Raw genomic sequence first — 19,780 nt, 5'->3', positions numbered from 1 at the left:
TAAATCCAGGCCACTGCTATTTGCCTATTCTTTCTTCTTTCTCAGGAATTTGCCCCAAGGAAGCTCGGTGCCAAGGTGGGCATTGTGTTGAGGCCCTTACCTACTCCATCCCCTTGTCACAGAGCTGGGGCAGGGCCAGACCTCCTTGAGGGTCTGTCCTATTGCCTAGCAGGGACTGTGTGGCTCTACAACTTCAGGATGGTGCAACTCTGCCATAAAAATGGCCCCTGGTGGGCATGTAAATGGCATCAGACCCACTCCTAAAGCACTGTTTCCAACCCAACCCATTCCCCCAGACAGACCCCAGCCCTCCTAACCTGTGCCTCTTCACAGGGAGTGGGAACCCCCAGCAGTACCACCCAGTGCCCCTCACCGGCCGCATCCAGATCTTGCCCAACAGCTCCCTGCTGATCCGCCACGTCCTAGAAGAGGACATTGGCTACTACCTCTGCCAGGCCAGCAACGGCGTGGGCACCGACATCAGCAAGTCCATGTTCCTCACAGTCAAGAGTGAGTGCTGCTCCTGCACCCCTGACATCCCATCCCCGTCTCTGCATGCTCCCCGCCTGCACCCAGGGTCTGCACTGTCCCATCTATGGAGGGGAAGCAGGAATGATCCCTGCTCCCAAGTGTGCTTGGACCCCTCCCAGGGGCATTCAGGGTTGCTGTCATCTAAAACAAGGGCCCCACCATGGACAGTACCCACTGCAGCCCTGACAAGCTCAGGTACTGAAACAGGACATGCCACCTCAGTTACTTTGATCTGTAGATTGGCAATCAATCTGAATTTTCACCTCAAACAACTTACTTCTGTTTCTTAATATACACCTGCTGTGTACAACCTGTTTGTGGCTTAGGAAGGAAGATGCTGCATGCATAGCACAGGAGAAAAGCCTATGGCCAGCAAACTGAGTCCAGTTCCAAGTCTCCCTAGTGTGAGACCTTGAGCAAGTCCCTTCACCTCTCTGTGCTCCAGTTTCCTCTTTCATACTCCAGGTTCACTCCCAGCCCACCCCACCTCACAAAATTGTTGTGTGCAGCACAGAAATCAATGATAAAAACAGGAAGTAGTTTTTAAAAGCCAAAAGGGTACAACTCATTATATAACTTGGTGCTCTACCTGTGGCTTTAATCCCCAAACCCAAAGGTGGCCTCAGGGATCTGGAAAAGCCACCGGCCATCTGCCATCCAAATTCTGTTAAAAATCACAGCAGTCATTCCTGCTGGGTTAGCCCATGTCTGAATAATGGGTGCCTGAGAATCATGGTAGAAGGATAGCGTCCCTCTGGCCCTGTGTCAGGAAACAGACCGTGGGTCTTGGAGGACAGAGGTGAGGGTCTGAGTTTTTTAGCATCTGGCCCATCAGAGTGAATCTAAGGGCCATGATTCAATTACAGTGTGACTCCAATGAATGTGCTTGGCCCCATGGTATTCCACTGTCCTGATGTAGAAAAAGGGAGTTGTACTAAAATAAGATTCTGTTTCGTGTCAAGCACAGGTCCCACGATACACATAAAGCAGCCAGCATGGCATCTGGCCAGCACAGATTCAGTGGCCAGCGGTCATTCCTAGCATGGTAGTCCTCCCCAGGGGCTCAGCGGGGAAGCTGCCCAAGGGAGAGCCCCATGTGTGTGGTCTGCCCGGCATCTCCCTGGAGTCCCTCCCCCAGCAATCATAGCTTCGTTATCGCTTGCCCACGCCCGTGTTCAGCTCAGCACAAGACAGGGAAGCCCAGCGAGGCGATCGATGCTCAGGGAGCTCCGAGCTGGAATCCCCGCCCTGGGGAGCCGCTTCCCTCACACTATCAAAAAGCACTTTGTCCTTAATAAAACCAGGCAATCAATCTACATCCCTCAGCCAGGGAGAACTTCGCTAATTCTGCCTGCGAGAGGCGAAAGGGAAAGTAGGCACCTCTGGAACATCTTAGGTATTTGATCCTTATCTCTATACTGTCAGCTGGATAAACCCCAATGAGCTTGGCTCTGCTAATTTTTTTTTTTTTTTTTTGTCTTTGCTGTTTTTCTTTAAGTTAGAGGATTCCACTTAGGGTGTGCGGCTGCTGGCCTGTAGCACAAGCATGAGGGATTCCCATGGAGATGCGGGCATGCAGTAGCTGGGAGGCGGGGACACTCAGCTCACATCACCGTGCTTCTGGTGTTCTGGGGGGCTGTGCAAGTCCCTTTACCCCTGGGGGCTGCATTTCTTCTATGCCCCCCTCACTGCCAACCCAGGTACCGGCAAGAAAGCACTGAGGCACTGGAGAAAGCTGTTTGTAGATCAAGAGCTGCCTGTGAGCATGTACTGTACAAAATCTCTCTCTCTCTCTCTCTCTCTCTATCTATCTATCTATCTATCTGTCACATACACACACACACACACACACACACACACACACACACAGGTGTTAATCCCACCTCCACTCCCACCCCAGGGCATGGTGGGAGTTTCCCACAGCACTGATCAGTCAGGGCAGAATCTGGACCTGTGTCCCTCCTTCCTTCCTCCCCTTGTCTAATTTCATCTGTCTTGTCATCTTCCTCTGCTTCCTCCCTCCCCAGTCAGGCCCACGAACACTCCCTTCTTACATCCGACATCTCACAAACACCTCTGGGTCACATGCTCCCGTCCACCCGCCTCCCCTGGCAGGCCCTCGTGTCCCTGTCTCACTCACAGCTTCTGGCTCTTCTCTCGCACTTTCTCACACTCTTCCTCGGGCACATATGCCCCTTCCATTCCTGCCTCCCTCCCTCTGCCCAGTGATCTGCCCCAGCCACCTCAAGGGCTCATCCACCCCAGCACTCACAGGAGAGCAGGAGGCAGGGATGAGGGTCTCTGAGGCTGGAGGGCTGAGTGCAGCAGGGCCTTCGTCTCAGCGACAGTGGAATGGACCCGGCCCTTCTCTGCAACTTCCGTCCCCCTACTGTTCCCGCACAGGCATCAGCCCACACTCGGCCATTTCTCTGCACATCCTCTCTCCTGCTCTGTCCTCCACCCGCTTCCTGTCTCCTGCCCTCTTTCCACTCTGTGCTTCTCCTCCTTCATTCTCCCTCCATCCTCTCTTACTCCCCCATCTCAGTTCAGCTTAGAGGACACAGGTAGGTGAGACCTTCAGGGTGTGGGCAGAGGGTCACCAATGGGCTTGCTGGGGGGAAGCCAGTCCTAGTCATCCCTTAGTCCCTCACAAACACTCACACTACCAACACTCTTCCTTGCCAACTTGCACAGCCACCCACTGAAAGACCTGCCACTTGCAGAGCCAGTTTCGAGGCTTGCCTCAGTGCCTCCAATACGCTCAGGGCATATTTGACCCAAGACAGCTCCATCTTGTCAGGCCTCACACTTCCTGACCTTTCAAAAGGCAAGCTGCCCTTCACCCCCACTGTACCCAAGCAAAGGAGCGTAAACACGTCAAAGAGAACAAAACATCCATAAAATGTTTCAAGGGTCAAACTAGATATTTGTGGTTGGCCTCGGTTGTGGAGCATCTCCACCACTGATCCCCACAGTTTCCAGTGAGAACTGAGCACTCACTGACTAAGTCAAGGAAGTAGAACAGACAGACTGGAGTTCAAATCCCACCTATGCCACTTGATAGCTGCGACATCTAGGACAGCAGTCTCTGTAAGCCCCAGTGTCTTTGTAAGTTTGGAATTACAATACACACAGTCCCCAACTTAGCAATTTTCAACTTTACAATGGTCCAAAAGCAACATGTGGTCAGTAGATGCTGTGCTTTGAATTTTGAACTTTGATCCTTTCCTGGGCTAATGGAATAAGGACCAACTCTTGCTCTTGATGCTGGGCAGCGGCAGTGAGCCCTGAGATCACAAAAGTAAGCTATCAGCATTCTCTGTAGTGTACTGTATTGCTAAGCTAGGTGTTCGCTAGGTTAGGTACATTCCGAGCATTTTCAAAAATATTTTAAGCTTATGATGGGTTTATCAAAACATAACCCCCTTGAAAGTCAAGGAGTATCTGTACTTTTTACTCCTTGGTAGGTTTTAAATGAGATCATGTACTTACCAGCTAGTAAGACAGTACTTGGCACAGAGAACACATTCAATAATTGTTAGCAGTTGCTAGTTTTCAGTGCTAAAAACCTACTGATAGGTAAGACAGAGTTGCTGTTGTCAGGGAATTTAGAATCATGAAAAGGAAATAAACGTATATCCAAAACAACTGTAATACACAAATCAATAAGTGCCTTAAAAGCCTGCAAACAAGGTGATTCAAAAAGAATCAGAGAAGGAGTCATCAATTTTACCCTGGGGGAGAGTGGGGTGGGGGGTGTCAAAAAGGTGAGAAAGATTCTGACAAGAACCAAAAGGGGTAAGGGTCATGGTGCTACAGAGATGAGGGAACAGCCCAAGCAAGCTCGAGGCGGCAGGGAAGCCTATGAATGGCCTGTGGTGAGGTGAGAGCTTAGGGTGCCTGGCAGAGGTGAAGGGGACAATGGACAAGGAGAATAAAATATGAGATGCCGTAAGCCTTGAGAGCTCAATGGATTCGTATATTGAGCTGACTCTTGATGCCAGGATCTAAACCAGAACTCGAGGAGGCCAGGGGTCTTGCTCCAGTTCTTGAGAAATTGCTATGCAGGATCCCTATAAGGGCTTGTATTAGGCAGGGTTCTCCAGAGGGACAGATTCAACTGTGCATAGGTAGACAAACAGGAAAGGTGGACAGGGGGGTGGATGAGAGGGGATTAGCGGACATGGTTCATACAGTTATGGAGGCATAGAAGTACCCACAACTAATGATCTGCAAGGTGGGGACTCTGGTATGCTAGTAGCCCAACTCAGTCCAAGACCAAAGAGCTCAGAACCAGGGAAGAAGATGGTGTGGTCTTCAGTCCACGGCCAAAGGTGTGAGAACCCAGAGAGTCCCTGGTATAAGTCCTAGAGTCCAAAAGCCAGAGAGTCCAGAGCCCTGATATCCAAGGGCAGGAGAAGAAGAATGTCTCGGGTCTAGGAGAGAGATAGGAAGTCACTTTCTTCTGCCTTGTCTGTTCTGTGTGGGGCTCCAGCTGATTGGCTGGTGCCCACATTGAGGGTGAAGCTTCTCCAACTCAGTCCACCAACTCACATGCCAATCTCTTCTGCAAACACCCTCACAGACACCAGAAATAATGTTCTGCCAGTTCTCTGAGTGTTCTTTAATCCAGTCAAGCTGATGCCTAAAATTAACCATCACAGGGCCCCACGGAGCTAAGGGTTTGTTAGAGCAGGTAAGTGGTTTTCCAAGTCCTTGGACATCCTTCATGACAATCAACCGGGCCTAACCGGCCCCACTCCTCCCCGACCCCAGCGTCTTGCCGTGAGCTGAGCCCATGAGTACCTGAGCATCCTGCCTGGCTCTACCACCTTTATATACTGCACTTGACAGTTTTTTAAGCTCTCCCCAGACCTACCTGAAAGGTCGACTCCGTCTCAGGAGAACTTAACTTATTAGACCAAGGTCATTGGGCATTTTAGTCCCAACTGAAACCAGAACTAGCTTCTATAGACTCTTGGTCTTGTAGAAGAAGCACAAACTGAGAGTCCAAAGTCTTGCCACTGGTCCTGCCTCTGACCAGTCCTGCAGGTTTCTGTGTGTGCCCCTTCCCTCCTCTGAGCCTTGCTTTCCTTACTGTACCTTAAGAGGCATGAAGTAGAATCTAGTCGCTAGATGACCCAAGACCCCTTCCAGTTCAGACAAACCATGATTCTAGCAGCATTCATGCTTTTTTCAGGGCACCAGACTGCCTTCCAGAATTTGGTTGAAAATAAATGTAATTAACAGAAGAAAATAACCACGTCCACAGAGCTGCCTTTCATCTCCCTTTTAAAATATATTTAAGAAGAGATAATGACCAAAAGGAGGAGGAGGCAGTTCCTCCTCCAACTGACACATGGGGAAAAAATAAAGCATCTTCAAAGAAAACTCTTCAGTGAGAGGCAGGTACAAAGGAGGCCGGCAGTGTTTGGACACCGCCACCACGCGGCAGTGCCTGCAGGGACTATGCTGGCCTGTCGTCCAGCAGGAGCAAGTTACCTTATTAGACACATTTTCTTATTGCCCCTGAACTCCCCTCCACCTCTGTGAAGGCGCCAGTGATTGGACCTCAGACAAAGCCCATGGCCACTTAAATCCATAAGGGCTCTGTGTTTGGTTTGAGTTTGATTTGTTTGTTTAGCAAAATGTCAGACCAATTAAAGTGAGATCCAAGAGTCCTCCCTCAGCAAGCACACACCCCTGCAGAGTCACAGGATGTCAGAAGGGAGTCAATGGGGCCAAACTCTACTGAGGATAAGGGATAGAGAAATCCTGCACTGTGAAAGGAAGCCTTGGCCCATGCACACTGGGCTACCTGCTTTGGTTGGCCATAGATACCAAGGTCAGGGATGCAAAACCTTAGAAAATGTGACCACGTGTCTGGTAACCCCAGATGGTCCTAATTCATATTTTCCCAGTGGAAGTCCCTCCTTGTCAGACAGAAGCATCACCTCCCATAGAGTTGGGTGACTGAGACCCCTGCCTGACAGATCTGGCAGCCCAGAACCCGCAGATCTCTTTCCTGACCACACTGTAGGTACCGAAGAATTCCCTGCCCCAATGCCTTGAGCTTGCTTCCTGGGCTCCCAAGGCCTCCTCCATAGTCTTTCTGCCTCTAAAGTGCTGAGCCCCCAGAGGAATGTTTGACCTGCGAGGGACAACTTGCAAGACACATCAGTGAGGCCAAGACACTTGGGTTACAATGGCTCCTCACACAGTGCCCCTCTCAACAGAGGATAAACTGAAAGGTCAGGCAACTGGCCCAAGGTTTTGCCTACTGTCACCTAACAGCAGGTCCTGTCTCCTCACCAAAAAGAAGCTCCTTAGGGGCTGGGGCTGATCTCCCCATGCCCCTGCCCCTCCCCCAGGTGGGAGTTCTCACTCTTGGCACCCTGATCAGCTCACTTTGGCAGTCCATGCTGGAGTTTAATCTGCTAATAGGACCCCAACCCATAGGTCTGGTCTAACCACAGCTGCTATCACAGGTCACTCCCTCAGCTCCTCCTCTGACCTTTACAAGCTCCCCAATCAGGTGAGAGGTGGGGGTGCAGACCCTCGGCTGGCCCTGCAAACAGTCAAAGGAGAGACAGGAAAGCCGAGTGGTGAGCGGAACTCAGAGGCTGAGCCTTGGGAGCTGAGTTGGTCTGGCCCTGCCACAGCTGTGGAATCTGGAGGCTGCCGCCTGCTCTTTCCCTCCGGGACAGTCATCAGCTGGCCTCACCTGCACAGCCTCAAAGTGGCTGAGAAGACCCCACTTTGTCCTCTGCGGAGTCAAGGGGTCCACTCTGCAGGTGGGGGCTGGCCTCTCCAGTCGCTGGTGAGGGAGAGAGGAAGGGGGTGGAGGAGTGAGCCACTGTAATCATTTCCATGGTGATGATTATCCAGCTGGCTCTTAGGCCTTATTGATTTTCAGACTTTATAGAGCAAAGAGCAACACTTCGTCTCCTGCTTCATCAAACAGAGCAAGAAGACAGGCCAGACTCTTCCTCTCCCCAGGCCAGGCTCTCCACTGCAACTGCCTTAGTGGAAGAGCAAGGAGTTGCAGACATGCTGGAGCCCTGGCTGAGGGCTCTATAGCACCCCCAGGCTCACCTACCTTCTTCAGGGTCAGGGAGGCCAAAATAAGCACTTCAGTGAGAGGACAAGAAAGGTCTCATCACAAAGTAGGGATCCTGGTTCTCACTGCTGCCCACTCTGCCCTTTGTAGACTAGGACCTGTCACTCACAATCCCTAGGTCCGGAAGGCTCCTGTGCTCAAAAGATTCACCATCCTTCTGTAACTTTCCTTCACCCCTAAGCATTAACAGAGCCCTACAAGTGAGTCACATTCTATTCAGCCAATGGAGACCCCAGGGCGTGTGCTGCCAGTTACAGGCTCTGTCTTTCAGAAACTGTAACCCTAGTGGGTTTTTTTGGGTGGTGGGGGGCAGGGGTCCTAGAAAAGACTATAATGAGTATGAACCAAGAAAACAGGGAAGATCTTATTGACCTCATGTCACCCACAGCGCTGTTGGAGCAACCCACATCACATCCCAAACCTAACCCCAGAAGGAAATTGGCACCAAGGTTTCAAGGTAGACTACGGCAGTCTCCAAGCAGAAAATCCCCCCACCCTCACCCCATACCCTCACATCACCACAGCAACCAAGCCCATAACAGGCAGGGGGATTTTCCTGAAGGCATAGGAGGGATGACCCCACACATGCAACCTCCACTTCCAATGTAAAGTACCTGTCTTCCTGTAGAGCCTCTGGCAGTGGTTGCATAAAGCACCACAGCACCACTGTCCCCTCTATAGTCCCCCGTTCAGAGACCACAACACTGAAGAGTTTCCAGACGGATCTGGGCTCCAAGATATCAACAACAGAATCATGTCCATCCTACATCAACCAAGGTAAAGGTGCTGGTCCATATGCACCAACCCAAGAGAGCCAAGACGATCACTGGCTGGCTCAATTTAATAGACACAAAAATGCAAGCAGGCAAGGAGCTAAGCAGTGCCTCTAAGGCCTGCCCCAGGCTGCCCCCCCAATTATCACTGAAGCCCCTCTAAACAACAGGAGCAGAATAAAATGTTGCATCGGCCAAGCAACAGCCATCTACTTCCTGAGTGGCCACATGCTCGGCACAGTGTCAAGGTCTAGGTATGCATCCTTTTCCTGTTGCTAATACACAGTACCATGGACTGGGTGCACCTTAAAGAAAGTAAGTTTATTCTGGCTCCTGGTTTTGGAGGCCCAAGGCAGTGTCACAGTGTGATGCAAGGCATTACACAGTAAGACAAGGAGTGAGTGTGTGTGTGTGTGTGTGTGTGTGTGTGTGTGTGTGTGTGTGTACTCTGGCCTCTTTTTTCTCACAATAAACCATCAGAATTCAATCAGGGGGTCTCCACCCTGATGGCCTTATCTAATCCCAATCACCCCCCAAAGACCCGCATCATAGTCAGATTAAGTTTTCACCCTTTTCATACCTCACAAAGGGGATTAAATTCAAACACATGGACCTTTTGGGGGCATACCGAAATTATACCCAAGCCATAGCAGTCTGAAAGAGAAAGGAAAGCTTAAATCATCATCTCTGCCCTCCAGGAATTTACAGACTAGTTAGGACACTGGAACTAACTTTCAGGAAAAGTAAGCAAGATCACATGTTAAAATATGGTTATACAAATGTGGTAGTGAACATTAGGCTAGAAAAGGAACAAAAGTAGACAGACAGGGTAAGACTGAGCTTCCTGGAAGAGTGGGGCTTGAGTTGATCCTTTAAAAATAGGCAGCATTTAAACAGGCAAAGGAAGAAAGGAGGCCTCCAGGTGGAAGGATGAGCAAAGGCACTGGGGTAGGAAGCTTGCGTGGGGATCTTGCAGAGGACACCTGTCCAGAGAGGGCGGCAGCTGGGAGTTAGGGGCTGAGAGTCGATGCACAGGATGGCACTGAAGTCTGCCATGATATACCAGATGAGGAGAATGACACCAGAATCCTGAGTAGAGATTGGAGAGAAAGAAGTGCTCTTTTAGGGACAAATATCAGTCTTGATGCAATATACATAAAAAGCCAGGAGAATCAAGAGCTTGAGGTTGAGAGATGAGGATAATAATGCCACCCACAGCAGCAGCACGGGTGGCAATGGAGAGATTGCATAGGTGCTGTTGCAAAGAGAGGCGATCGTGCCCTGAGGCAGCCAGTGTGTGCCCTAGGGCAGCCAGCTCTAGGTGGAAATACACTGCCAGTATGTCCACCTAGATCTGGGTACTAGACCAGATGACCCTCAGCCACCTCACAAGGCAATGCATGAATCATTGTGTGGCTGGCAGGCGTCATATCCTGTCCTGAGTCAAAAAGCAGTGGGATGGGTGGCCTAGGCACAAGTTCCCCCAGAACCCCAAACCATTACCCTAACCCTGCCTAGCCCGCTGGGCCTCTTGGATCTGCAGAAACTTGGGACACAGCAGAACTGTGATTCTAGAGAAAGTTTTCTCCTCCCTGTGTCTGTTCATGTCCGGCTCTGCCACTGTGCTTTCTCTGTTCAGCACCCAGCTACTGAGCACCCGCTCTGTGCCTGTCCCCATGCCAGGTGCCAGGGGGTGCTAGGAGCAGGGTGGCTGTGGTCTTCTGCACTGCCTCCCTTGTACCAATACGGAATGAGCTCCCCATACACCAAGGAGAGCAAAGCCCCCACAAGATGACACCATTAATGCCCTCTGGATTGGTGAAACAAAAGGTACAGCTGCCTCTGGGCTCTCTACACTGAGAATTTCTCATTGCATGCCAGGTCCCTGTGTCAATTACCCCTGGCTGCTGTAACAAACACTACGAACTAGGGAGGTTTAAACACCCCAGTCTTATTCTCTCCCATTTCTGGAGGCCAGAGTCTAACACTAAGTTGTCAGCAAAGGTGTCAGAGGAGGACACTACCTTCTTCGGTCGCTATCAGCACTCCTTGGCATTCCTTGGATAGTGGATGCATCCTCCAGCTTCCATCCCCAATATCACACCTTCAGTCCCCTGTGTGTCTCTCCTCTTCTCACTAGGATGCCAGTCGTTACCTACTCCTTACCTCACCTTACATCTAGATTACATCTACAAAGACCCTATTTCCAGATAAGTTCACATTCACGGTACCTTTCTGGAGGACACAATTCAGCCCAGGACACTTATGCCAAGTGATCTGCTACTGGGAGCTCAGGCCTTCCAGAATTGGGTAAAATCCTCTTCTTCCAGACTTCACCCAAGCAATCCTCCTAAATGCAAGTAGTCCTCTCATCAAAAGCTCCCTCCAGGACAAGAGTCTATAAGCTCCCCACCCCCACGCTCAGCTCCAGAGCAGGGATCTGCAAATGGGGCTTTGGGCCAAATCTAGCCAGCAGACTGGCCTCCATAGCCAGCACCTGGCCACACCCATTCTTTGTGGGGGATTGCCTATGGCTCTTCTTGAGGTCCAGCAGCGGAGATGAGTAGTTTCTGAGAGGATTCTGGTGATCTGAGCCACACCTCTCATCTCTAAAACTGCTTGCACCCTAGGACTGTAGGGGGAAGAGAACTTAATGAGCTAATTTGTGGAAAGCACTAACCACGGTGCAGACACATAACAAGCATTCAGAGAATGTTAGCTATTACTATCCTTTTTCCAAAATTCTCAAGGCAATAGAGGACCAGAGGCACACACTGGGGGCGAGGGGGCAGGTCCCTTCATTGGAGAACACTGCCCCTCCTTCTCTTCTCCTCCTTGGCAAGCAGCCAAGAAGAAGTGAGTGATCCTATCTCATAGCTAAATGAAGTAAGCCCTGGTGAGTCTGAGGGTCTCTCCTGGGCCCACCCTACAGCAGAAATAGGTCTGCACTCCCAGCCTCCAAGCTCCAGCGATTCTCAGTGACCATCACACCAATCCCCTCCACACACACACAGTGGTGCGGACAGTCCCGATCCCTGTGTACCAGGGCAGTGGACATTGAGGGTCCCAGGGGCCCCCAGCTCTGTGGGCATCTCCTCACTGGCTCTCGGAGGCGAGGCTGATTGCTTCCATGCAATCTGAATTAATCTCATGCTTCAGGTAGAGCTGGGCTAATCAGGGGAGACAAGAAGCCGAAGTGGGTGCAATCAAATTAACAACGCCATGGCCCGAGCTCTTTAAGAAGGAAAAAAACAAAGCAGGCACCAGGCTGCACCCCCCCACACCCCTCAACCTGTCCCAGGGGAAGCCCAGAGCTGCTGCCACTGAAGCTCAGCAAAGCTGCTCACGCCCGCCCCCAACCCACCACCCCACATGCCAACAATGCCCCTTTGTGGTGGCTTATCTCAAACTGCCAAACGGGGCTGCTTCTTGTCGGAAGCTTGTTAACAAGGAGCAGAGACACAAACCTTTCCAGCAGAGAGGGGAGTGGGCCGGGCTGGAGAGAGGGGGGCCCACACACCTCTCCTGGCTGCATATAATCCTTTCCAAAACAAGGAGATTCTCGTCTCCCAAGAGAGGGGCCCACAAGGGGGTGAGCAGGGCTCTCAGCCTTCAAAGCATCTCTCTCAGGGAAAAGACTCTTCCAGGGGACAAAAAGACATCCAGAAACACATCTCAGCGTTCCCATCCCTCTTAGCCAGAAGTTCTGCTAGACCCCTGGAGAGATTCCCCTTCGACCACCAGAAGGACTTCCTCAGAAGGCAAAGGCCTTCCTTGGGGATGGTGAAGAACACCCTGACCTTGCTCCCACTCTTCTCATCCTGTTAACTGGGACCATCCTGTGTAGGGCAGGAAAGGACCTGAGGGCAAGGGAAGAGGGGCCGTCACCCCTATGGCTCTTCCCCCAGACCCTGTGTGAGGACCACCTGGGGTGGGGGTGGCTCCTGAGGAATGCAGAACCCCAGGCCCACCCTGGGCCAATTTAGTCACAGCCTCTGAGAGAGGGGGTTGGGCAATAAAATTTTGCAGTGCTCACCCCAGGTTCTTACAAGGAGCCAGGCCTAAAGACCTCTTGGGCCCTTTCCCAGCCAACCCACCTTGGACAGCAGTCCAGCCCCATCCCTTGCCCCCCAATTCCCAGACCAGTCCTCTCTTGCTGAGCATCCCACATTTCTCTTCAGAGGAGCTCAGCTCTGGTACCCTCCTTCCCAGGCACCTGCTCCTCTCTCTACTGTCCTTTGGCCAGTGTCACACGGTGAATAAGAGCCCAGGTGCCCAGGCTCAGGCCCTGGCTCTGTCACTTACTAGCTACATGACATGCAGCTATTTGCTTCTCTAAGCCTCAGTTTCTCTAACTGTAAAGTGGGGATAAAAAGAGGGTTATTGTGAGGATTAAGGGAGTCAGTGCATGTAGAAAAACTCAGACCAGTACCTGGCATAAAGTAAGCCTCCAGTAAAGCCAACTCAGCACTGTGACGGTGATTGTGACACTGGTGTCCGTGAAGGGAGTAACAGTGATGTGCCCGAGCTGCCTTTAGAATGTGACTGCCTTGCACTATGCCAGCCTCCCCCGACAGCCAGCAGCGTTCTCCTCCTGTTCCTTCCGCGTTCTGCCTCCCACACACACTGCTCCTCTCCTTTGGGTATTCATAACTGAAACTTCCCTCCCTGATGACTGGAGGTCTGTCAGAAACACCAGCTGAGCTCCAATCACCAAGGAAGAGAGGAGGAAGGGAGGCAGAGGAAGCCTGGCTCTTCACCCGCTCCTTCTGCCCCAGCCTCGGGCCCAGCCTGCCCTCCGCTGGCCTCTGGGCTCACCAGCCCAGCCCTACTCCAGTTTTCAGCCTCCTCTGCACTCCTTGCCAAATACATCCGCAGCAAGGGAGGAAAAGCAGCCCGCTGGGAGAAGTGAGGGCCAGCACTAAAGGAAAGAGAGCTGGGCACTGCCAGGGACTCGGGGCTTGATCTCCTCACCAGTGCTCACCAGCTGTGCCACCTCAGACAAATCACTTCACCTCTCTGAGTTTCCATTTCTTTGTTGGATATGCTGGGGATAACAGCCCCTAGGCCACCTCCTTCACAAGAAAGGAGTTCTTTCGGAAGGATGCACCAGTGCTTTGTAAATTGCAAGGAGTAGGCCTATGACAGCTCAGGGCTTGGAGCCGGAGGAAGCAAGGAGCTGGGGATCAAGGGAGGGCCCAAATCAGCGCAGAGTTGGTACTCTTCGGCAGCGTCTGGGGACTCCAGAACTCCACCTCCCAGCCTGGGGCCTGGTGGGAAAGCGTGAGGATGCTGGGGGTGAGTGAGGCAGCAGAGCTGTCTCATGGTCTTTTAAAAATCTATCAGCCTCTCACATCAAATTAAAATGTAAATAGCAGCTGGTCCAGGCAGGACCTCAGGGGTGACAGGAGCCGGCCTGAGAGTAATTTCACAGACGGGAACCAGTTACATCGGATTCTGACAACTGTCTTGTTTCTGAAATTGATTTCCTCTCCCCTCGGCTTGCTGCCCTGGGAGGGCCCTGGGAGCGCAGGGAGGGGCGACTGCTCTCCAGCCTGCTCCCTTTTCCACGGTGCCTGCCAGTGAGGCCGCGTCGGAGCCGGGAGGAGGAGGCCTGGGATCTCTGCAGGGCTAACAGGCAGGGCTCTGAGTCCCAGTGACCCATCAAGGCTCTTCCCTTGCCCTGAAGTGAGGCCGGTTATAGCCCCGAGCAGGCTGCCCAGGTGCCGGTGTGGACCCTAGCACCTGGGCAGGGAGGCTTCTGCACTGGATTGCCCTCTGCCAGAGTTTGCCCATTTGGCCATTCACTGTGCCAGGCACTGAAGGACTGGGCTTTGAATAAGACAGGCCTGCTTCAAATCAGGACTGGCACAGAGAACGCCCACCTAAAGCGGGTCGCACAGCCCCGTGCCCAGCCCCTCCCTGCTCCCAAGTCCGCAGAAAGTCTCTTTGTAAAGAGAAATCTGGTTTCCTTGGCTGTTAATTGAATCACATTGCAGGAAGCAGAGAGGTTGTATCTCATTAAAGCCTCTGCGTCCTATTGGAGCAGTGCATCGCCCTCACGACTGTCAGCATTTTCCACCCAGGACTCAGCCTCCCGCTCCCCAGCTCTCTCGCCTAGGCCCCTAAACTGCGGTCCCCGCTGACCACCTCGGAACACGCGTGCTGAGCTGCCCTGACACGGAGAGACCACAGCTGTCTGGTGACAGCCAATCCCATTTCCCAAAGCCGGAGGGGGCAGGCAGGCAGACAGATGGCAAGAGGCAGTCAGGGCCTCACAGCCACAGCTGAGAGGGGAGAGAGCCGCTTTCCCGAAGCTTTGGTTTCATTTGAAAAATGGGCATCGTAAGAGTTATTTCTCATGGTTGGTGTTGGGAAGAACCATTGAAAATGAGCCAAGAGGCCGAGGCCTCCAGCTTATTGCCTGCTCCATCACGAACATCAAGGACACGATGGGAAGCTGCAGGGCTTGGGCAAGAAAGACAACAGGCTTCGGAGCGGGGAGCGGTGGGAGGGCCCAGCTCTGGTCGGTTCTTCTGTGTAAAGAGCTTATGAGGGACGGCAGCTCATGAGAACAGGACTGTGGAAGGGTGTGAGCGGGTGTGGAGGAAGTGTGCACTGTGGCACTATGGTAATGTGGGTAGATGTGCATTAAACAATCACATCAGGCCACTGACTTGCAGTTGACAATTAATCAGGTCACCTGTGTGTGAGATGCTCTGTGGTTTATGGTAAGGGTGATAGGTCATGGGCTGCGGGGAAGACTGACTGTTGGAGTGCATTGTAGACACTGTGTGTGTGTGTGTGTGTGTGTGTGTGTGTGTGTGTGTGTATGAGAGAGTGAATGAATCATGATCCAGGATCCGTGCTCTTGCAGGTGTCTACCTGTGAACATCTCCCTCAAGAATTCTTGGGGTCCGCCTTCACCCCAGCAAGTCTCTGCACAGTGAGGTTCCATTGCACTGCTGTTCAGTGGAGCAGGGAGACTTTGTGGCCCAGAGCAAAAAACAAGAAGGAGCGGGAGGAAGAGCAGAGCAGGAGGGAAGTCTCCCAGGGCTTCCTGCTAGGAAGGGCCATCTCGTCAAGCCCAGCGGTCCCGCGATTAGGAGAGCTATGGCCCCTGTTGGTGGGCAAAGGAGGGCACTGAGGTCCTCGGGGGTGGACAGGGCCTGAGCCAGGGCCAGGGTGGCAGAGCATGCACTGCTCCAATTTTTGGCAGGAAGACAGTGAAGCAGTGAGAGGAGGAGAGTGTTCCCTTTCTCTCATCCAAAACGAGGGACTCAAGACCCCTGTGTATAAGGACCAGAGCCATGCAGTCCCTAAGGAGTGAACCAGTTTCCCAGCTCATCTTTTCTGCCTCTCTGAGCCCCAGACACCCTCAAGAGCGCAGAGACATAGGGCCTAGATCCAGGGCTTGCCTGATTCTTTCCTGTGATGCCCTTGGTTGCTAACTGGTGCAGAGAGATTGCTGCTTCCCAGCAGCCCTTTCCTTACAGCCCAGAAGGTACTAGAAAATTCCTTCTGAGGCCAAACAGGATACCTGGACTTCTGCCTTCCCGTGACCTGATGTGACTGTCAACTTTATGTCAAATGCCCTGGTGTGAGTTCATATACAGTCCCTTGCTCCCTGCAGGTTACATAGTCCCAGTTTTCAGCGTGGTTTGAAATCTACCCATCTTCCAAGACCCCACCTTGTCATGTCTTTTGTCAGGTGGAGTTCCTAGAATAAGACACGGTGTCTCTTGGGGAGCCTGAGCTCTTAACAATAAGTCCTATAGAACTGGGGTACAGGTCTACCACTGCAGTCTTATCATCCACCATTAGCATATAATAACTTTGGGTGTAACATAGGTATTGCAATCTCCCATTTTGCTTTTGTTTTTGTTTTCATTTTTGCTGTTATGGTAGGGTCTCACTATATTACCCAGATAGTCTCAGACTCCTAGGATCAAGCAATCCTCCTGCCTCAGTCTCCCAAGTGCTGGAACTCTAGGCACACACCACCATGCCCACCTTCCCATTTTTTTAAGACTGCCGCTTGCCAACAATGACCTTGGACAAGTTGCTTCCCTGTACAGCCTCAGTTTTTCTATTTGTTAAAGGAAAGATCCAGGTAGATGATCTATACTTGTGTAATATATGTGACACAAGCCATATATATAATTTAAAATCTTCCAGTTGTCTTATGCTCAAAAAAGGAGAAAAGAAACAGATGAGATTAATTGTAATAGAATATTTAATTTAACTCAATATATCTCAAATATTAACATGGGACCAATGTAAAATATATTGAGATATTTTACACTCACTCTTTTCTTCCTTTATTTTTGAAGTCTGGTGCATATTTTATACTTACAGCACATTTCAGTTGGACGGACCATGTTTCAAGTGCCCAACAGCCATGGATGGCTAGAGGCTATGTATTTAGCAGGGCAGGTCTTTATCTGAGCTCTGTAACTCTAGGGAGGGCTCTCTGACTCCTTGGAATATTCTGGCAAGTGACATCTTAAGCCAACAACTTGGTTTGTGTGGATTTATCCAACGCTTTCCTTAGAACAGGAGAGGGGTATGAGAGCCTAGGAGCAGGAACAGGACCCAGGATTCCTCTTTCCTAATATGTGTATTATTATTAGTGCTTATAAATTAGATAGTATATTGGGTTTTACTTGGGTGTTTCATACTTGTGTGTAACGTACTTTGATCACATCTGTCCCCTCATTGCTCTCCTTGATGATCCCCCAAGCCCTTTACTCTTGTCTAATGATCTCCCTTCTATTTCATGTCAACATGGCCTTTTTTCTAGATTCTAGATATTAGGGGAAACCTTGCAATACTTGTTTTTCCAAGTTTGGCTTATGTTGCTTGACATAATGATCTCCAGTTCTACCCATTTTCCTGAAAATGGCATGATTTCATCCTTCTCCACAGCTGGGTGATACTCCATGTGTATACACGCCACATTCTCTTCATTCATCTGTTGACAGGCACCTAGGCCAACTCCATAGTTGGCTATTGTGAATTATGTAGTGATAAACATGAGTATGCTGGTATCTCCACAGTATGCTGCCTTTGATTTCTTCAGCTGTGTACCAAGGAGTGGTATAGCTGGGTCAAATGGTAGTTTTCTTTTTAGTTTTTCACAGAACCTCCATGCTGATCCCCATAATGGCTGTACTAGTTTACATTTCCACCAGCAATGTAGACAGAGTACCCAGAATTCCTGGGTAGCCTCTGCATGCCAAGTGTAGCACATCTACGCACTCACTTGTCTTCACAACTGCTTTGTGTGGTGCGGAAAGCCACGTGGCTGGTGGTAACAGGATACAACCCAGGCCTGCTAATCCCCAGCCCTTCAAGCTTCTCTCTTCTCCACACAAGGGCTCCTCTGACTTCTCCTCTTCTCCACAGATGGACCAGTGAGAACACTGAGTTCGTGGCATGGCACTCACTTTGCAATAGTCGCCCTGCTAGTGAGGGTGGAAGGAGCTAGCCTGAGGCCCCAGGCATGGTTGTTACATAGGATCAGACGCCAGGGCTCTCTGGGGACCCCGATGTCCCTGGCTATCCATATGCTTTTGAACAACTCTGATTGGAAAATTCCGTGTAGTAGGACCAGTATGTATGGATATATAGGTTGTGTACTGCTCAAAGGCATACAGCCTGCCTGAAGGACAAACAGGGTCTGAAATGTGTTCTCTGCCCCATTGGCCAAGTTTGGCTCCTGGCCCCAGACTGCATCTAGCCCAAGAGCACCACACCCACCACAGTTCCTAGACGGGTAACTGTAGGCCAGCATAAAAGGCAGAAATGTGCCACAAGTGCCTTGACCTGGCACAGAGCTAGGAAATCCTTTGACCAGAGGAAGATTCTTCTTTTCCTCCTTCAGTTTCCTAGACTCTGGCCTGTGCTGAGGCTTAGCCCTCCCCGCACCCTCCTTTCACATACAGGCATGCGCGTATGCCTGTATACACACACACACACACACACACAGCCCAGCAGTGGCCTCCCAGGGGCAAGATTCCTCTCCTCTAGGACACCCACCTGGCCCAACCCACGCAGGGGTCCAGGTCCCAGGCCCTGGATGGTTCATTGCAGGAAGAGCAGAAGCTTCCCCGTTCCCTGCCCCTCCCCCAGCACTTCAATCCTCCAGTAAAAAATGGAGGCATCTGCAGTGCAAGGCCCGACTTGTTGATGTAAAATCTCACTCTATATTCCACCCAGGTTTATACGAGTGAATTATGCAAATCTTTGATGGAAAAATATTCCTCCACACATCCTTGAGAGTGTAAAACCTTAGTCAATAATTCATACTCCGATGTCTCTGACTGCAGGCTTTTTCTTCATTATAACTTGCACCTCGTTATTTGTCTTTCGCATTTTATTGTATATCCTAGTGTAATGCTGTGCATTATAAAATTTATCTGCTTCATTATTTGATGAGCCGGAGCTGGGGAATGTGCTGAGACACTGGTGCAAGGGCCTGGGGCCAAGCCTGGCTTCAACATCAAATCCAAAATGACGAGACAGCAGAGGATGTGGCAGTCTGTACGGTGTGACTTCAGGGCACCAAAAGCCACCCTTCATCCCTCTACACCTGTTTTAATGTCCCCTCACCCACCAGCTGCTGTCTCAGGTCACACCATTGCAGTTCCATAGCTCTCTTCCTGTCTCCAAAGGCGTGTTTGTCCCTAAAAGTCAGATGTCCCTGGAGAGCTTGCAGGAAGAACTTTGTCTGAGCAAATCTCTAAAGCAGGAAGGGGGAGAAACCCTGAGGGCCCTGGGAAGGAAAGAGGAGACAGGGCTAGCCAGTGAAGTGGAGCAGAGACACAGCACTGGGGGTGGGGTGGATCAGAAGCCCCATTCAGGGAGAGAACACAGACCCCCTTGGTACCATTTCCCAGGCTGTACAGAAATGGGCTGCAGTGAGCTTGTCAGAACCCAGTGTGGGCAGGGCTCTTCCCCAAAGGCGGGGTGGAATGGGGAGTGTCTATTCTTGCAGCCAAGGGCAGCTCCTTCCCCATTTACTATGTGGTGCCCCACACACACTGGGCACCTGCACTTCTGGCATGGTGTCACCACTACAGATTGCAGCCACTGCTCTGTGGTCTATTCTCACCTTGAGTGACACTCCCTGACCTCAGAGGCCTTGTACCTCCTGTTCCCTGCCAATCCAGAAACCACAGCAAGGTCTGGTACAGGCATGCTCATAGGATGGATGGAGTACACCTTCCCAGGTGCTCCTAGCCAGAGGGAATTTCTCACACCACCCTGCCCAGGAAAACTCCTCAGATGTTCCTTGAGTTCATGCTGCCCAGGAAGGCATCTATCTTGCCTGTCCTTCTAGGAAGCAAAGACC

General features: G+C 51.2%; 1 protein-coding gene across 1 annotated transcript in view; it reads left to right on the top strand.

Moving 5' to 3' along the window:
• The window catches only part of Dscaml1 (Down syndrome cell adhesion molecule like 1), a 314,095-nt gene that overhangs the window by 248,767 nt on the left and 45,548 nt on the right, over positions 1-19,780 (top strand). The window contains exon 11 of the mRNA XM_005378218.2: positions 334-510. Within this exon, the coding sequence (XP_005378275.1) occupies positions 334-510 (177 nt within the window). The remainder of the gene's footprint in view (positions 1-333; positions 511-19,780) is intronic.

The sequence above is a fragment of the Chinchilla lanigera genome, unplaced genomic scaffold (assembly GCF_000276665.1).
Source record: "Chinchilla lanigera isolate Chin_1 unplaced genomic scaffold, ChiLan1.0 scaffold00011, whole genome shotgun sequence".
Lineage (NCBI taxonomy): Eukaryota > Metazoa > Chordata > Mammalia > Rodentia > Chinchillidae > Chinchilla > Chinchilla lanigera.
Note: the sequence above shows the minus strand (reverse complement) of the source record. Positions and strands in the feature narration are given on the sequence as shown.